Consider the following 15,926-nt stretch of genomic DNA (forward strand, 5'->3'; position numbering starts at 1 on the left):
GTGCTGTGTAAGCAAAAGGGCAAATGAGCCCTGGTGGCCTGGGAACTCAGTAAGGCAGCCCCAAATCCACTGCAGAAGTGGGCAAGGAATACCACACGAGCAAGGCACCCCATGGCCTTGCTGAAATGAGAAGACAGCAAGCCCTGAACGCTAGAGTTGCCAGCAAGTGTTACACTGATTGCAAGAAGAGCACCTAACCAGAGCCAAAGCAGTTTTCTGAAGAAGGTAACTGCAGATCTAGGGCAGTAAACCCAGTGTCCTCTCTAGGACTTTATCTACAACTTACTAAATACAGCTCAGCATAATAATCACTGCCTCTGTTCCCACACAGTCCCTACACTATTAACATGCACATCCCTAATCAAGTCTATCAGAGGCCTCAAGGTGAGAGGCCCTATACAAAAGTCATGCTTGTTTTGAGCACATGATGTTTAAAACGGCAGCCCAAGGAAAACGCAAGAAGGGAGAACAGGCAACAGAAACCAAAACCAACCACATGTTCAGTTTTAGTATGTTTAATAGACTTCATAATCTAGACGCCACAAGCCAATGCCAAACTAAGGGTGCAGGAGGAGTACAAAAAAACCTTCTGCTGAAAGATGAGAAGTGACAATGAAAAGAAGTATCAGCAAAGGTGATTTCCAGAGGGATGCTGATGGAAAGGCTCAAGACTCAGCACTCTGATGGAAAGGCTTGCTTCAAAGTGAATATTACAAAGATTATCTCTTCACATTGTTGGTGGGTCCCATATTCAAAGAGGCAGGAGAACAAGGGTGACCCATCTGGCCCAACCCCCATGTACTGCAAATCCGAATAAGCACACAGGCCCTTAAAAAGGATGCTTGGTTTTGTCCAGTGTGTTGGATTTAAAGGGCTTTTGTTGAGGTAAATTCCTAAATCTCTTCGACCCTTTGGGTCTGTAGGATGAGCGTAGAGCAACCAACTGTCTTGGCATCTAGCATCAGGGGGAGGTGGGAAGGCAGTAACACTTCCATGACATCCAGAGGGAGGTTCTACTAGCATTTCAACCCGCTGGCCTCCCTCAAAGTCCACCCCGTGATTGTAGCTGACAGCCTGGATTCTGGCTCCCCTACTGCTCCTTGCATTGCAGTAGAGGACCTTCCTGCCACAGGTGTGCACCTCCGCTACCTGGCACTCCACCGCGCTCTCCTCCCCCACGAAGTTCCCCAATGCCCATGTTGTCCCATGGTCAGAGCTGATGAAGCAGAAGGCATGAGGGGTGGGGTGTTGCTTAGGGTCCAAGATACGATAGGCATATGCAGGAATCACGAGGCTCCGGGCCTCGTTGAGCAGTTGTAATCCATGACCCGGCCCCACTGCAAAAGTGGCCCAGTTCTTGTACTCAGTGCTAATGGTACCATCGGTGACATCCTGGGCAGTGCTCCAGGTGCGTCCTTGGTCCATGCTAGTGACGTAGCAGAGACGTACCAGGTTGATCTTTGTCCTGAGCTGATGCTGCTCAGAGATCTTTCCTGGGACAGCTATGAAGAACAGGATCAGTTTCCCTGAGACCTCATCATAAACAGGACATGGGTTCATAGATCGGTGGTCTTTCAGCTGTGCACTGACAATGGTCTCCATGCTATTCCACTGCCAGAGACCGTGTGAAGGGAGACAAGAATGAAACACACCATTACAAACAGATCCATGTTACAGTGTGAGGGTGCCTGGATAAAAGTTACAGAAGAGCATGAGAAGAATAGAAGAGAGCAAGTTAGTGGATAGAGCAAGAAATGGGAAGACAATATAGTGGCATCGCCAAACATAAGTGAAAATTATTTGGATGACACAATGCACATACACTTCACCAAAAAGGTGGGTTATGTCCTTTTAAATTACTACTCACTGAGGAGCCGATAGCTCTGTATCTCAATGGGGCTAGTGTCTGATGACACTTTAAAACTACAGTAGCTGAATTTTCAGAAATTCTCACAAGTATATATATACATACATATATATGACACACAGACATGCCCAGAGGTCAAAGTATGCTGGTACAGACACTCTGTTGTGTCAGTGTTTCTTAGGAAGTCATCTAGATAACTGAGCCCTTTTCAAGTATCCTAGATGCTGACAAATTCCTTTCCATTCAGACTCCTATTCCTCCATTTTGATCCATACATGAATGGGCATCCCAGCCTACACTGAGGCGCCTTGCTAGAGCTGATTGCATGGCTTTACACACTCTGGTGTGGAAATTTGGACCCTGAGTTGTCCAATGCAGAAAAGAGGTCACAGAGCAGCTATAATTCTCTTCCAAGCCATGTCTTTCTTTAAATGAATAGCACAGAACACAATCACATTTATAACACTAATATTGCAATTAGAAAATTATTCCTACGTAGTGTTATTGGCTTCATAAAAGAAGCAGTATTTTCCAGTAAGATAATACTAATTAGCTTTTCTACCCTGACTTGCTGATTACCCTTTTTGGTCATGTCTTATCTTTGCCTATTCAACCAGTATTAACTTTTTTGGAATATTTAATATTTCCATTTTAAGAAACTCTAGCATGTGAACACAAATTACTAAGTTTATGACCATCTGAGCCCTACTTAACTGAATTACAGGGAGTTACACAAGATGCCACCTGAATGGTACGACACTGCAGGTACACTCAGAGGCTGCTTCTGCTAGGCAGACTCCAGCTCTTACAAGTCTATAATCTAAGCCAACCAGTCACCAATGAAGGACTGGAATACAAAAATATAATTACCCCCCCCGACATTAATGCATTTGCAAATGCAAAAAATGATTATAAATAGAGTATCCACCACCCCCAGTCACCCAGTAAGATAACTGTTAATAATAACTGGTAGATTAATAAGGTAGCCAATTCACTGGCACAGACAAACCAGATGACACTCTTTTGCGTGGGGAGCCTAGCTGTTCTCAATTGTTTTTTAAACAGAAATTAGTCCCAAGAAGATGAATTTAAAAACATAGTCACCGATTGCTAATTCAGTCCTCCCTGTCCCTGTAGCACTCCCCATTTCTGCCTCTCCTCCACATCTTTGCTGTCACAACAGGACTTCTGTCCCATCTCTCTATTTGCTTCCCCAGCTCTGCGATGATGGGTCAAAGCCATCTCCAGAAAATCTGCTGCACCTGCCCACTTTAGTCCCTCTAACAGCTGCCCAATCATGGGGTTGAATCCCAGCAGTTATAATGACACATGCATTACTTACAAGCTGATTTGTCTCCTGTAACTGGGGAGAAGCAGCTGCCCTCTCCCTACAGCAAGAGTGCAAACACATTCAACTCATTTGGGGACAGGGGAACAGTACAGGTGGACAGTCTCCCCTGTTTTCTCCCCACACTGGTACCTGAACATGGTGTGTCATTGGGTCATACATGCCTCTGCGTACTGCTATTAGCTTGGCATGTTCATCCACCACATCCTCTCGTTCCTCAGCAAATGCCAGGATGATGCTGAAACGTGGCAGGTAGAGCAGGGCTGGAATTCGATAGCTCCAGGTACCATTCCGGAACAATGTCTCTTGCTTCAAGACAGGAAACGAAGCCATCATGCTAGGGGGAAGAAGACAAAATGCATTGCATTTTGACTGACCTTAGCCCTGCAAAATGTGACACAGCAGATTCCACTGCATTTTGCCCTCCCTGCTCACTGGGACATTTCCGACATTGAAACATAATTTCTGCTACTTTCAGCTTTGTCTTTTTCTTGTGCATTTCCAAAGAGAACCCACATGTTGCATACTAGCTGGCAACACAGACCAGACTTACCCCAGGAACAGCCTGGTTGATCTTAATGAAGTGACTTAAGGTAAGTACACTAAATACAGTTAATGAAAAAGCTGTCTGTAAGTTGTTTTTTTCTTTTTAATTAAATTCACAGGCTGGGATTTTTGTGGGTTTGCTTTGTAATTCAGAAGACTGTTGAGAATCAGACATTATAGTATTTTCCCTCAGAAGACCCTTAATGTCTTTGTTGATGGTGTTTCCAAAACCCAGCACAGAACTTCTGCTTTGCCAGATATGAGCTTAAAATCCCATATAAATGACACACTGAGGCAATTCCTAACCCCAGCTGTACCCCTGCTTGAGGATGGTAAGCACTGAGCATGAAAAGAGAAAGAACAGGAACATCCTTCCCCCCATAAGATTAAAGAACAGTCTGAATAGTGTCCCACCACATCAGGTGGGACTTCTAGCCAGGCCAAGATCTTGTCATCTGTACAGTGACTTAAAAGCATTACAAAGGCAAACACGAGGGGGCATTTAGGGAAGCTGCCTCTATGTAACTGGTCTGTGCTACGCTCCTACGTAGTCTCTTTTCCTCTCCTCAGACCCACTCAACCCTCTGTCCTCTTGTACCAAGCCTCTCCTGTGAACTCGTTTACCCTGGTAAAAACGCACTGAGCCAGGGGAATTGTCTGAGCTGGAGCGGGGGGGGGGGGAGGCGGGGGGGCAGAAAGAAAAAGGATCTCTGACATGATGCAACAGAAACTGAAGGCCTGAATATCCTCTGCTCAGCAGAAAGGGGCGGGGGGGGGCACAGAGAGGATTTTTTTAAAAAAATTTAAAAATCAAGCCTTAGACCTCTGACGCATTGAGTGGGTAGGATGGGAGGGAGAAGATAACAATACACTATGAGTAAGAAATTCAAATGCCTCCTACCTTGGCTGAGGCAAGACTTGCTGCGCTCTTCGTTGAGGATTCTCCTATTTACCTAAATCTTGGAAAGCGCTATAGTGGCTATTGGCCATGTATCACATCCGTATGTTTTTGAAGGCTGTCTTGATAATTCAGGACCAGATGGAGGCAAACTGAAGACTACTTATGCAGCTGCAGAGTGCATGTACCTACCTGGAGAATAGTTTCTACTCTTCCGTATTACAAGAGAAAAGATTATATAGCCAGCATAACTAACATAGACTTGGTTAACTTTTTTTTTTTTAATTTTTTACAGTGCTGATTACAGTTAGGACAGCACAGGTAAGCTAAGTTCATCCTCCTCAGACGGGACCATCACATTATGCTCTATCCAGATCCATAGCAAATATTCAAATATTCCTTGCTTTCACCTTCCAGATGCTATAAACATCAGTGAGATTTTTGAAGTCACAGCACCGATCAAAAGGGTCTGAACTACACTGTTTTAGCTAAAGCCAGCTGTACAGACCCCAGCAAGCCACAGCACCATTGCCACTCAGATGCAAAGCCACTGGAGATAGAAGTCTATCTCCACAGGGTAGCTTCTTGCTCCTCACTGTCACTGAGGATATGGCAGTCTGAGAAAAGGCAGAAGCACCGCTACTATGCAGAAATGTTACCAGAATTTGATCACACCTATCCATGCAACAACATAAAAAAAATAGGAAGACCTTCCTAGAACAAATAACTGTGCTTTTCACTACTTACCAGCATGGATCTGGCTGTTTATATAGACCACAGTCAGGGCTGTGTTCTCATGGCTCCTGAAACAGAAGCTCAGTAGAATGCTTCCAGACTATTTGAAGGAAGATTATTTAAAGGGATATTAGTCAGCCTGACTAGTGCTGCAAGGTTCCATAGCATTCCTGCTCATGATGCCATTCTGATATTGCAATCCTGCTTCAGGGCAGGGCAAGGAGGCCAAAAAAAAAAAATAAAATAGAGAGAGAGAAAATAAAGATCATCTGGGCTGCCCCACAAAGCTCTCAACACAACGCCAAGACACCAGTGCCACAGGAGGATCTACCGCAGCCTACTGTACCCGAGTCCCTCCCATATGAGTCCACTATCTGCAGACATTTCTTACCCATGCTCTTAGCCCCTCCATGAGATGCTCAGTGTGTGTGTCACAACACTCTTCTTTTCCTCTTATTGCCACACGGGGATTGAGGGAAGGCTGGATGTTAAAAGGCTGGGCATAGCTGCCATAGAAACAAGCCTGAGGTTCCTGGACACAGCACCCACAATTATAATTGAGGAAAATATGAGAACCAAGTGACTCTTCCATCTATTCAGAGACTAAACAGGGAGATGTGTGAGTGTGTGTGTATACACATATACACACATTTGCATATATACTCCCTACACACAGTGTGGGTATTATGTCTGTATGCATATATATACACATACACACTATGTATCCCACTGCAGAGAAACTCTTCCATCCTTTTGTAAACACACTTAAAGCCAGTGTTCAGCTGCTTCTACCTTCTTCCTTGTGGATCTTCAAGCAGAGATTGAGTCACAACAGTTTGAGTTTTACACAGACTCAAAAATGCAGAATCTTTAAATAAACTTAAAATTCTTAATATATATATTTTTAAAAAGTACTGCTTTAGGAAGTGATTTTTCTCTTGACCTTCACCCATTTTCAAAGGCAAAAACACTAGCTATACCCTCCTGAATAAGAGAGAAGTAAAATTAGCAAACCATAGACAAGACAGCAAATAATTAACAGGACAGCCACATAAAGAGTGTTCAAAAGCTCGCACTCCAGCACTGCAGGAATTCAAGTCATACACACCAATCCCTCTGAGATTAAATTGCCATGGGATCTATGCATCTATGATGCTACTTTGTTCCTAAACCCTACTGAAATAGCACTGGCTGACCTACAAGGAAGAAGGTGGCAGTGTTGCAGCCAGCATGATCTAAGGACACTGGCAAGACATAGTTTGTAGACCATGGCAATATCTTTTGAAAGACCAAGAGCTATAACTGGAAAAAAAGACAAACTTCTGGGAACACAAAGGCCTGAAATACAAGCAGGAGACTGGAGAGCTGTACACAAACTGAAAACAATTGCTCAGACCTGTATCAATTCAGTCACCTTGGAGAGAAAAGTTAGCTGTAGTTTTGTGAGGTAAAGGGGTGAGAAAGGGGAAGTGGAGTTGATATGGTAATTTCTTCCTAGGACTAAAAAAGATGGCTGGTAACCTCTTTCCAGATGACAGAGATGCTATTAAGGAGAAGGGAAATTTATCATGTAGCCTTTAAGCCAGTATTCCCTTCTGCATTTTGATATTTACTGGAGTTGTGAATTTATTTCCCAGGCTTATCCTTGAGAAGTGTCCTGTTCAGGGAGACTGACGTTTACCTGCAGTTCCTCTCCAAGGCACCAGGGAAGCTGCTGCATTGAGATCCAGTACCTCACCTCCAGACAGAACTGGGCAGACAGGGAGAAAGACGGGCACAATGAAAACACGTTAGGAGAGGGGGAGGGAGTTAAACTGGAGGAAACCATTACTCATAGTTTGCAAGTTATACAGCTGTAATGATTTCCAAAGCAGAGACTGTTTCCAGCACACCAGAAAAGTAAAAAGAAATAACAGTTGGGAATAAATGAATCTATGATGTATCTGATACCTGGAAGAAGCCCAAGTTGCAGTAAGGGAGAGGTGCTGGTAGACACCAGGAGAGAGTACTTGTTCCTTCCACTTCTGTCCTTCAAGGCAGCTCACATGGACTTGTCGATAGAGCAGGATGAGCCCTTGCATGTTTATCTGCTTTAACCATCTCCAAGAAAAGTGACTAAAAAGGATAACATTTCCACCAGGCTCAGCTTCTGTAAAAACCTGTCCTGAACATGTTCAGATCCAAGCTGAAATGGCAGTATGTCTTTAAAAACAAACCAGCAGAAATGAGGTAATATGCTGAACTCTATCTCTTGGTGCCTATCAGAGTGCTTTGCAATCTGTGTAGGAGGCAGCTTGTTTTTGAATGAATTCAGGTAGATCCCAAACAAACTCATTCAGGGAGGTTTTGGGGGGAAAACACAAACAAAAAACACCAAGAAAGTCACATGCAAAACCCAATTAAAATTCTGCTTTTCAAGGCAAGCACAAGAACCCAGGTCTGGTTGTCCCTACTCAATGTCAGATCTGGACTTACAGTGTTTTCCAAACTTATAAAAGTCAACTAAGCGCTATGCTGAGATACATTTCTTGTTTCACTTAAAGAAAAGAAGACATTTCCATTGGGATATTGGGGGGGGGGCGGGGGGGGGGCAGGAGTAACCACATTCCGGCTGTACAGGGCTAAGAAACAGGAGACCCAGTTTGCTTCTAAAATACTTGCTACACAGCATATTCCTGTGTGCAAGCCTTTCCTCCTAGTGAAACAGCATGACTGTGCCCATTTCTGCCAAATCCCAGCATCAGAGCACTCCATCTCCAGCCTTCTTATGCCCCTAGACTAGATCCTACACTAAATATAGGCTATGGGATTTCTTAACAAGCCAGACAGCACACATTTATTTAGTCCGGTAAATCACTCTAAATGTAAAGTCAGAAAGGAGAGTTATCAGCAAGACCTGTTAAACAATAAATTTAAACTAAAACATTCAGAATTCAAAACTGAAAAGGCACAAAACTGGAATCACTTTAATCCAGCAGCCAGTTGGATTAAACTTTTTAACTACACTAGAAACAGAAAGTTTTTCTGTGGTAAAAACTTCATACCACACTTACAAGGGGATTTTTCAGCCTCCCAGGTCAGTATATGCTTTCCTAAACAATTGATCAAGTTCTGCTTTTAAAATGATGTGTCTCAGCCTAGCAGTAGCTCCCATGCCTTGAAGTGCAGGTTTTCTTAGCACTAGAGAAGAATTACATGAAGCAGCAGCATTTTTCTTAGCATATGTTTGGTGGAGGAATACACAAGTTGCACTCGTACTTGAACCTACAAAATGTTGTATTTACCTTTTGAGTTCCTAGCAATGTCCACTGTTACAAAAAAGTTGTTGTTTTTTTTTAAAAGAAAGAAAAAAAAAAAAAAGAAAAATAAATACCTCTTTCACTCTGTGTCTCCTGGAAGTCACGTCAAAGGGAAAAAAACAAAACCCAAAAAGCACTCCTATTGGATTAGACAAAAGGGAGGCTCACCACAATCTTACCAACTAGTCTCCAACCTGCAAAATTTATATTGGCAACAATGTCAGCTGTCTCAGATCCCCAAGAGAAGCTAGCAGCTGACACGTATACACAAGCTGACATTTAAATAGCAAACCTGTTTTGCATATAAGGGGAGGTTCCACTTGAGCTGGACAAGCACTAGGGAAAGACTATTATTATCATAGTAATTAAACAGCATATTTCTACCTGCATGGATTGACAGCACTGTGGAACAGCTGTTGTTTCTAATGGTTATACAGGTCAGCATGCTGTCTTATTTCTTGGCCCTCTTGTCCCCTTGCACTGAGGAGGGGAAAGTTCCTCTGGTCCCAGCATGCAGACTCCCAGTGCTTCCTCTCAGAGTGCTCCTGAGCTCTGGGAAAGTATGCCAAAAGAATCCAGAAAATGGTTATAACCAGCAGGTGACAGTGCTGTGATAATCTGACATATTCATCTGCCAGCTCCATGTACCTCCAATCAACCAGCATGCTGTTCCTGGATGAAGAAATGGGTTAACACAAGAGTCCCCAGGCAGTGGTACAGGAATAACATGCTGGTGTATGCAGATGCAGCTCCCAGCAGCCTCTGTGGAGGTGTTACTAGGGCTAAACTATCCCAGCAGCTGCAGTCAATGAGCAGATGGGGAGAGTCAGGCAGAGGAACAGAGGGGAGAGCATGAGCCTAGATTCCCAGCTGAGGAAGAAGAGGACAGCATCACCCCTTCTCCCAGCTGTGCCCTGGCTGGCTTAAAGGCAGCACCTACAGCTGCTGGGAGTACCCAAGCAAATGATTTCATGACTATCTTGTGCTACTGATCTGATGTGCTGCTGTCAGAGATGACCTTTCCTATCCCATTCCTTGCTGTTTCTCTTGCTTTCCCCTCTTCTCTACTGTGTTTTCATTGCTGCCATTAATGCTTCTGGTCTTTGAAGTGAGCTGAAAAAATGAAAATAACTGTCCTGCAAATACATCTTGCTAGTAATGAAAAAGGAGGAAGAGAAGTCTCCTTATTTGATGGCAGTTCTGATTGATCTGTGCAAGCCAAACAGGGAGTTGCAAAGGTGTGGATTTACAACGACTCAACCAACCTACCAAATTAATGTAATGTATCTGTATTACTATCTTTCCTCTCTCTTGAGCAGCCCTGTATTCCTTCTTGTGCCAGCACTGGTGCTCATCTTACCTTGGCAAGCCATCAGAGGATGTCAGTCTGGCAGAAAACTAATCCAGAAGAAAAAAAAAAAAAAAAAAGAATAGTTTTCTGCTAGGTCATTGTCCTGGACTGCATCAGCAAGAGTCAAACAGCAGGATCTGCAGTAGGAGAGGGAGTAGGAGCATGAAGCTGTTGACAGGAGGAGCAGACTCACCTCTCTGACTGGCAGCTAGCCATTAGATCAAATTAGCTGTATCATAAAACCACACCCCATGTTTATGGACCTTGCCTAACTGGGCAAGTAAAGTATTCCCTTAACTGAGACACACAAGAGAAGCCTAAGGGCATTTGTATCTCACTGCTTTACCTGGAATCAAACAATAGCCAATGTGAAGGAAAAGTCCCTCCAGAGACAATGGCATTGACATCCACAAGATAATAACTTTTAACAGTAACTCCTGGAGAAAATCCAGAGTCAAGTAAAACAGAAGCAATTAAGGAAGGAAGAGAGGCACCGAAGAGGCTGCTACAGTGCAGTCTGCCAGAAAACCAGGCATGAACAATTGCTTTGTGGATTTCTTCACCTTTCTTCTGCTCCCTGGCTAAAAGCAGTGTTACTCAGGTGGTATCCTGTTTGTTTAATAGAAATCACCTTGCCCAGCTGCAGCTTAAAACTGGTTGACCATTTCTTCTCAGAGTGGGAAGTTCCAAATGTGGCTTGCTATGGTGGCAATGGTTCCCTGTTCTACACTGGCAGCATGCACATGGCAGAGTGGGCCATGCCTCTGGCCACCTCCCATCTCCCCTTATCATCTCTTCCTCCCTATGCAAGGCCCCCATCTTCCTCTGCAGCCAGCTGCAATGCCCTGCCTTCAGCCCACTCCCCAGTGCAGGTATCAGACATGGCTGTGTAGAGGGTAACAGCCTAGAATGGCTAAAACTACTCCCAAAATGAAGAATGCACTGCTTAGTCCTGTTGTGAGGTTCACCCGGGTGAACCCCAGTGCCTGTTCAGGACAACCACACAGTCAACACACGGGTACCCTGCTGTACTTCCCCTGCATGGCCACTGCCAAGCACTGCCAGCATCCAGGACTCCAGCAACTGCTCTTCAGACACTAGCCCATACTGCAGTCCTCTATCTGCAAAAAAGCCTCCTTCCTGATAAAAGTGCTTTTTCCAAACAACATGTTGTGTACTGCAACTATTTTACAAAACAATTCCTTGCTAACAGTAAAAAATGGATGTCTCAGTGTAGACATGCTAGGTTTGATTCTCTCTTTCCTTTCAGTGTAAATCAAAATCAGTGTCACCAGTGAAGTTTAAAATGGGTATAGGTCTGAGGAGAATCAAGCTCTTTACTTCTATTGTTCCATGCTTACTTCATTGCCTTTATATCTGATTGTTGTAATGAAAACGTTTTTAAAAAGGTTAAAAAATGCAAATGGGCTGTGTGGGTGCATTAATAAGAGGATATAAAAATAATGCAGAAGATAATATAATGACAGAATACTGAACAATGGAGCATTTGCATTTGGAGGACCATGTTCAATTTCAGGTGCCACCTCTTAGGAAAGATATAGCAATAGTTGCAAATGAAGGCTAAGAAAAAGAATTCACAAGCTAATACTCGTGAGCATATGTGAAAAGAAATCAGTAGGAAAATAAGAGAGGTTGCATTTAATGAGTGATACCTAGTCCATTAAAAATTATCAATGTATATTTCCCTTGCAAAATGTTCAAACCTGAATCCATTGATTCCTTGCCCTATTAGAAAGGCACACCCAGCTCAGGTAATTCAGTATTTTTGCTATGCTGTACAGTGTAGCAGCTGTCATCATGCAGCAATATTTAAAATCGAGGGCTTCTATGGAGTCAGGCCACGTGAGAGAGCAAGTACATGATTTTGCAAATTTTCAGTTAAAACACTATGGGCTTCTCTCCAGACTTTAGGGAATATGGTATCATTTGTGCAGAATGTAAAACCCGTAGACCTGGGGTCTGACTGAAAGCTCTCCTCTGTTGGGGGGGGGGGGGGGCAAAGTAATAATAATAATGAACTTAACATGCAAATGCTAATGGCAGAGCTCTTTGGGAAAGAGCGTTCACTGGACAAGGAAATATCCACCGTTTTCTTTTAATTCCAATTCTAGTTAAGGAAATGAGCCTTTGTGCACATTTGAAACCAGCACCTCACTATCCTTATCTGCTGTAAGAGCAACAGGTATGAGGAGCAGGTACTCTTTGGGTTTGTACCATTTCACACTCCATTGTCTCCAGTTAAGTTACTTTTGATTTCCATCAGGAGGAGTAAGCAAAAGAATCGTGCTGTCTGTGTTTCTTTCCCAGTAAATAACAGCCTTTTACAACTTATTTCCTCTTCTCATGGAAAGAATTGGGCAAAATCCAAAAAATATTCCCTCAACCCAAAGGGCAACAACATCACCCCATAGCGGACCTGTAAGCCTTCTCACACTCCATGGTGAGTTGTGTGTTTGTGACAGGGAAGCTTCTTTACTCTGTGAGAGACAACATCCAATGAACAGCCTACCTATGATACACAACACCATTTTTCCATTTACTTTGCCCTTTTGGAACAGAAAAAAAAATAAATTATTTTTGTAACAAAATGAATGGCACACTCTATGGGAAGCAAAGGAAGAGAGGTGGTGAGATTTACATGCAAAAATGGGATTGTAGAAGCAGGATTTTTTTAGCCCTCAAAATAGCAACACAGGGAAGGAGTCACTGGAGCAATTTAATGACTGGAAAATGCAATAAAACCGGAGTCCCTTGCTTCACGTACTCTGCCAGCGCTGGGACACTCAGATAAGCAAGTCTGAAGCACAAGGCTGTCTAGATTCACCCTGGAGTGACTCTTGCAACAGACAGGAGCCCAAATTCCAGTGCATCCCTCATTTCCGTGTCCTGCTAGCTCACAGACCAGGAGTACATAGGCCTGATGGTGACCTTGATTAATCATTACAGGATTAATTGCTGACAGCCCTCTGTGCCCAGGCCAGGCCCTCTGCTGATGTAAAGGGACACTGACACTGGTGACCATGAAGCTATGATGACTGACCTCGTATTAACCAAAGCTTTACTCAGTGAACATTTGGCCTTCCACTGAGTAGGCTGGGCATATAGCTGCATTTTTAAAGGAATAGGGTAATGTTGTGGCCAATTAAAATATTTTGAGATGAACAAGGCACTTGGCAATTTCAGTGAACTTAAAAAAGAAAAAAATCAAGGGAAAGACTAGCATCAACTTCAGCAGGCGATATGATGCTTTTTGTAAGAGTCATTCAAACTACAGGCTTAAAAATATCATGTGAGTTATCCAAGGACGAGGGAAAACTTCTCTCCTAAGTATAGCAGCACATAGGTATCTACAGGAATTACAGGCTTGTTTGTCTTCCTTTGAAGCATTGGGCCCTAAGCTGCCTGCAGAAAAGGGACATTCAAATAATAGCAAGCAAGCCCAGTGGAGAGAACAGCATATGTAAGCACAACCTGAATAAGAAATCGAAGTACTTCAAGGGTGAAAATTATAACAGGCATTTGGATGAACATATACAAAAAGCCTTAAAATAAAACCAGGCTGGCTCTGCTATCTCCACCCAAGTGCCCAGGTATGTGAACACACATGAAATTAAAAAAAGGCAGCCTAAAAATACTCATAAACATTTAGGTCTTTTCATCTCAAATGGCTGTAAATAAAGTCAAGCAAGAGCAGTTTCTCAGCCTGTGGGCCTTAAAAATGTAAGCAAATACCATTTACTGTTTCCACTTATTTGAGTTTGCAGATTTGGACCAAAGTTTCACCCAGTTGTTAAAGATTTATATGGAAGGTTTAACAATGCCCTGTCATTAAGCCTATGGCACAAGCAGTGCAAAGGACGTTCAGGGCATGTTTGTACTAACTTATCTGGGTAAAGGGAAAGCTGATCCTTTAAATTATGTTTGCTGTGACTCTGGAAACTGAGCAAACAAAGTCTGAGGGAAACTTCACTCTCAAGCAGAACTGACAGAAGGTACGAGGACCGAAGGACAGGGATCTTCTGTAGGACACACCTGCCTCAGGATTCACAACTGAATTGCAAATCTCTAACAACCTGGGGAGTTTAGTCCAGACTTGTTGGACATACCTCATCCCGATGGTAAATGAGAGACTGGTTCAGCCCCAGATTGTCAGGTGAGTAAAATCCTACTCTGGGGGGATGCTGGAAGAGGAATGGTCTGAGGAAGAAACCTCAGGCCACAAACAAAGGCACAAATCCAGTGCCTGAGAAAGAACCGACTTTGCTCTACAAGCCAAGTCACACTGAAGGAGTCCTGTGCAACCCAGAAAGAGCACAGCCTTGACACTGTTGAAATACTGGCTGACAGAAAGGAGAGACACCATTGGCACAGCTTGACAGGCATGAAAACCACCACAGGGAGGAAGCCTAGTCAGAGAGGAGACCCAGCCTGCACAGAACGGGCATTAATGTGACAAACTAAACAGCAAACATCCCCAAAACCAACCAAGCAACCAAACTATGTGCCTTTTTCCAGGGGCAGGGCAAGTTGTGATTTTTCCTGGTGTGATCTTGCTTTAAAAAAAATATATAAATAAAATAAAGACATGAAATATGAAAAGCAGCCTGTTTTCCTCCTAACACGAGGCTGATCCTTCCCCTTAGACGATCTTTCCTTTCACTCTCCGGAGACCAATTGCTGTGTATCCAGTGTAGCTGTGAACTCTGTCCCAGCAATTATGTATATTTTAAAATGCACAAAGTAAACAGGGACTCAGATTTCATAAGAACAAACTAGCTTTTGAGATATTGAACTATTGACGGATTCAACCGTTATAGTGAAGCTGCCACTTGCAGACCTAGTAGAGAGTAGGAAATTGCAGTAAAATAATGAAAAAAATTTAAAACCTTTTACCTTTTTGCGGAACCTGCAAAAAGGACTAATCGGCTGACATTCATTACAAGAGATGGACATAAGTTTTATTCAGATCTGGTTTTCTCCAGACTGGAATTGGGACTGATTAATCCAATCCACTTTAAGACCAACTGTAAATACAGGAGTATGTGTGAAACACCGCAGTAATTGCCAGAAAAGAAGAGCCCAGAGATAAAGAACCCATTGTCCCACACTGCTATAATTTGGAGAGGACATTTGCAAGACAATGTAAAATACTTTAACTACATAATTACCATTATCTGTCCCTGAGTATATTGCCAATGCCTGGGGTTTTCACTCAAATTTTCCTTTTGGAAGTAGCTTGTTCTATGATTTCTATAGGCAATTATAATTTTTCCCACAACAGTGCCAGAAGGCAATATTTCATGTTTCCAAGCAGCGTCCCATGGAAGCAGCCCCATTAGATCTAAAATAAGAAAAACTGACAAGACTCAGTAAAACCTGAAACAATCTATAAACCTCATCTCCTCCCCGTCTTCTCTTTCCTAGCCAAAATAATATTTGAAACAGATTGTCTATGAAAAAACAGGTCTAGCAGGTTACTCAATCCGCAAAACATGGACTTTGCTGTTCCAAAAGGGAGTAATTCCGGAAACAAGGACCTCTTCTTAGGAGAAATTGCAGCCAGCTCAAATAAAACTTAGGAAGAGCAACAGGGACACTGAGGAACTAGAAAGCTAGACAAAATGCCTGCTTTTCACTTGGGGACAGAAATGTAGGAAATATCAAATGAAAAATAACCAAAACAGAGAGAATGCCCAAATTGGTTCATTTTTTTCTTTAATTACAGTATTGTCCAGATCTCTTTTGAATCCCTCAGGCTATCTCATGTCATGCTCCTGTACTTACACTGAGTTCCTGCTCAAGTAACTCAGAAGAAAAAAGACTGTGGAAGAAATATAGGAGTATTCATAAACTACAGTATA

The 15,926-nt window shown here is 43.0% G+C and overlaps 1 protein-coding gene across 4 annotated transcripts; it reads right to left on the reverse strand.

Moving 5' to 3' along the window:
- Positions 1-356: 356 nt before the first annotated feature.
- NEU2 (neuraminidase 2) lies at positions 357-10,375 on the reverse strand. 4 transcript variants are annotated; one of them, XM_075032083.1, is made up of 4 exons: positions 7,345-7,454; positions 7,076-7,144; positions 3,348-3,552; positions 357-1,611 (listed from the first exon to the last, which is right to left on the reverse strand). In XM_075032083.1, exons 3-4 carry the CDS (start codon positions 3,549-3,551, stop codon positions 673-675), a joined length of 1,143 nt encoding a protein of 380 aa, XP_074888184.1. In that variant the 5' UTR covers position 3,552; positions 7,076-7,144; positions 7,345-7,454; the 3' UTR covers positions 357-672. The 4 variants fall into 4 exon arrangements, with proteins under 4 accessions (XP_074888184.1, XP_074888186.1, XP_074888185.1 ...); XM_075032085.1 differs by lacking the exons at positions 7,076-7,144; positions 7,345-7,454 and adding an exon at positions 10,054-10,375; XM_075032084.1 differs by lacking the exons at positions 7,076-7,144; positions 7,345-7,454 and adding an exon at positions 8,768-9,266.
- Positions 10,376-15,926: the final 5,551 nt, after the last annotated feature.

Source organism: Buteo buteo, chromosome 7 (genome assembly GCF_964188355.1).
Source record: "Buteo buteo chromosome 7, bButBut1.hap1.1, whole genome shotgun sequence".
NCBI classification, from domain to species: domain Eukaryota; kingdom Metazoa; phylum Chordata; class Aves; order Accipitriformes; family Accipitridae; genus Buteo; species Buteo buteo.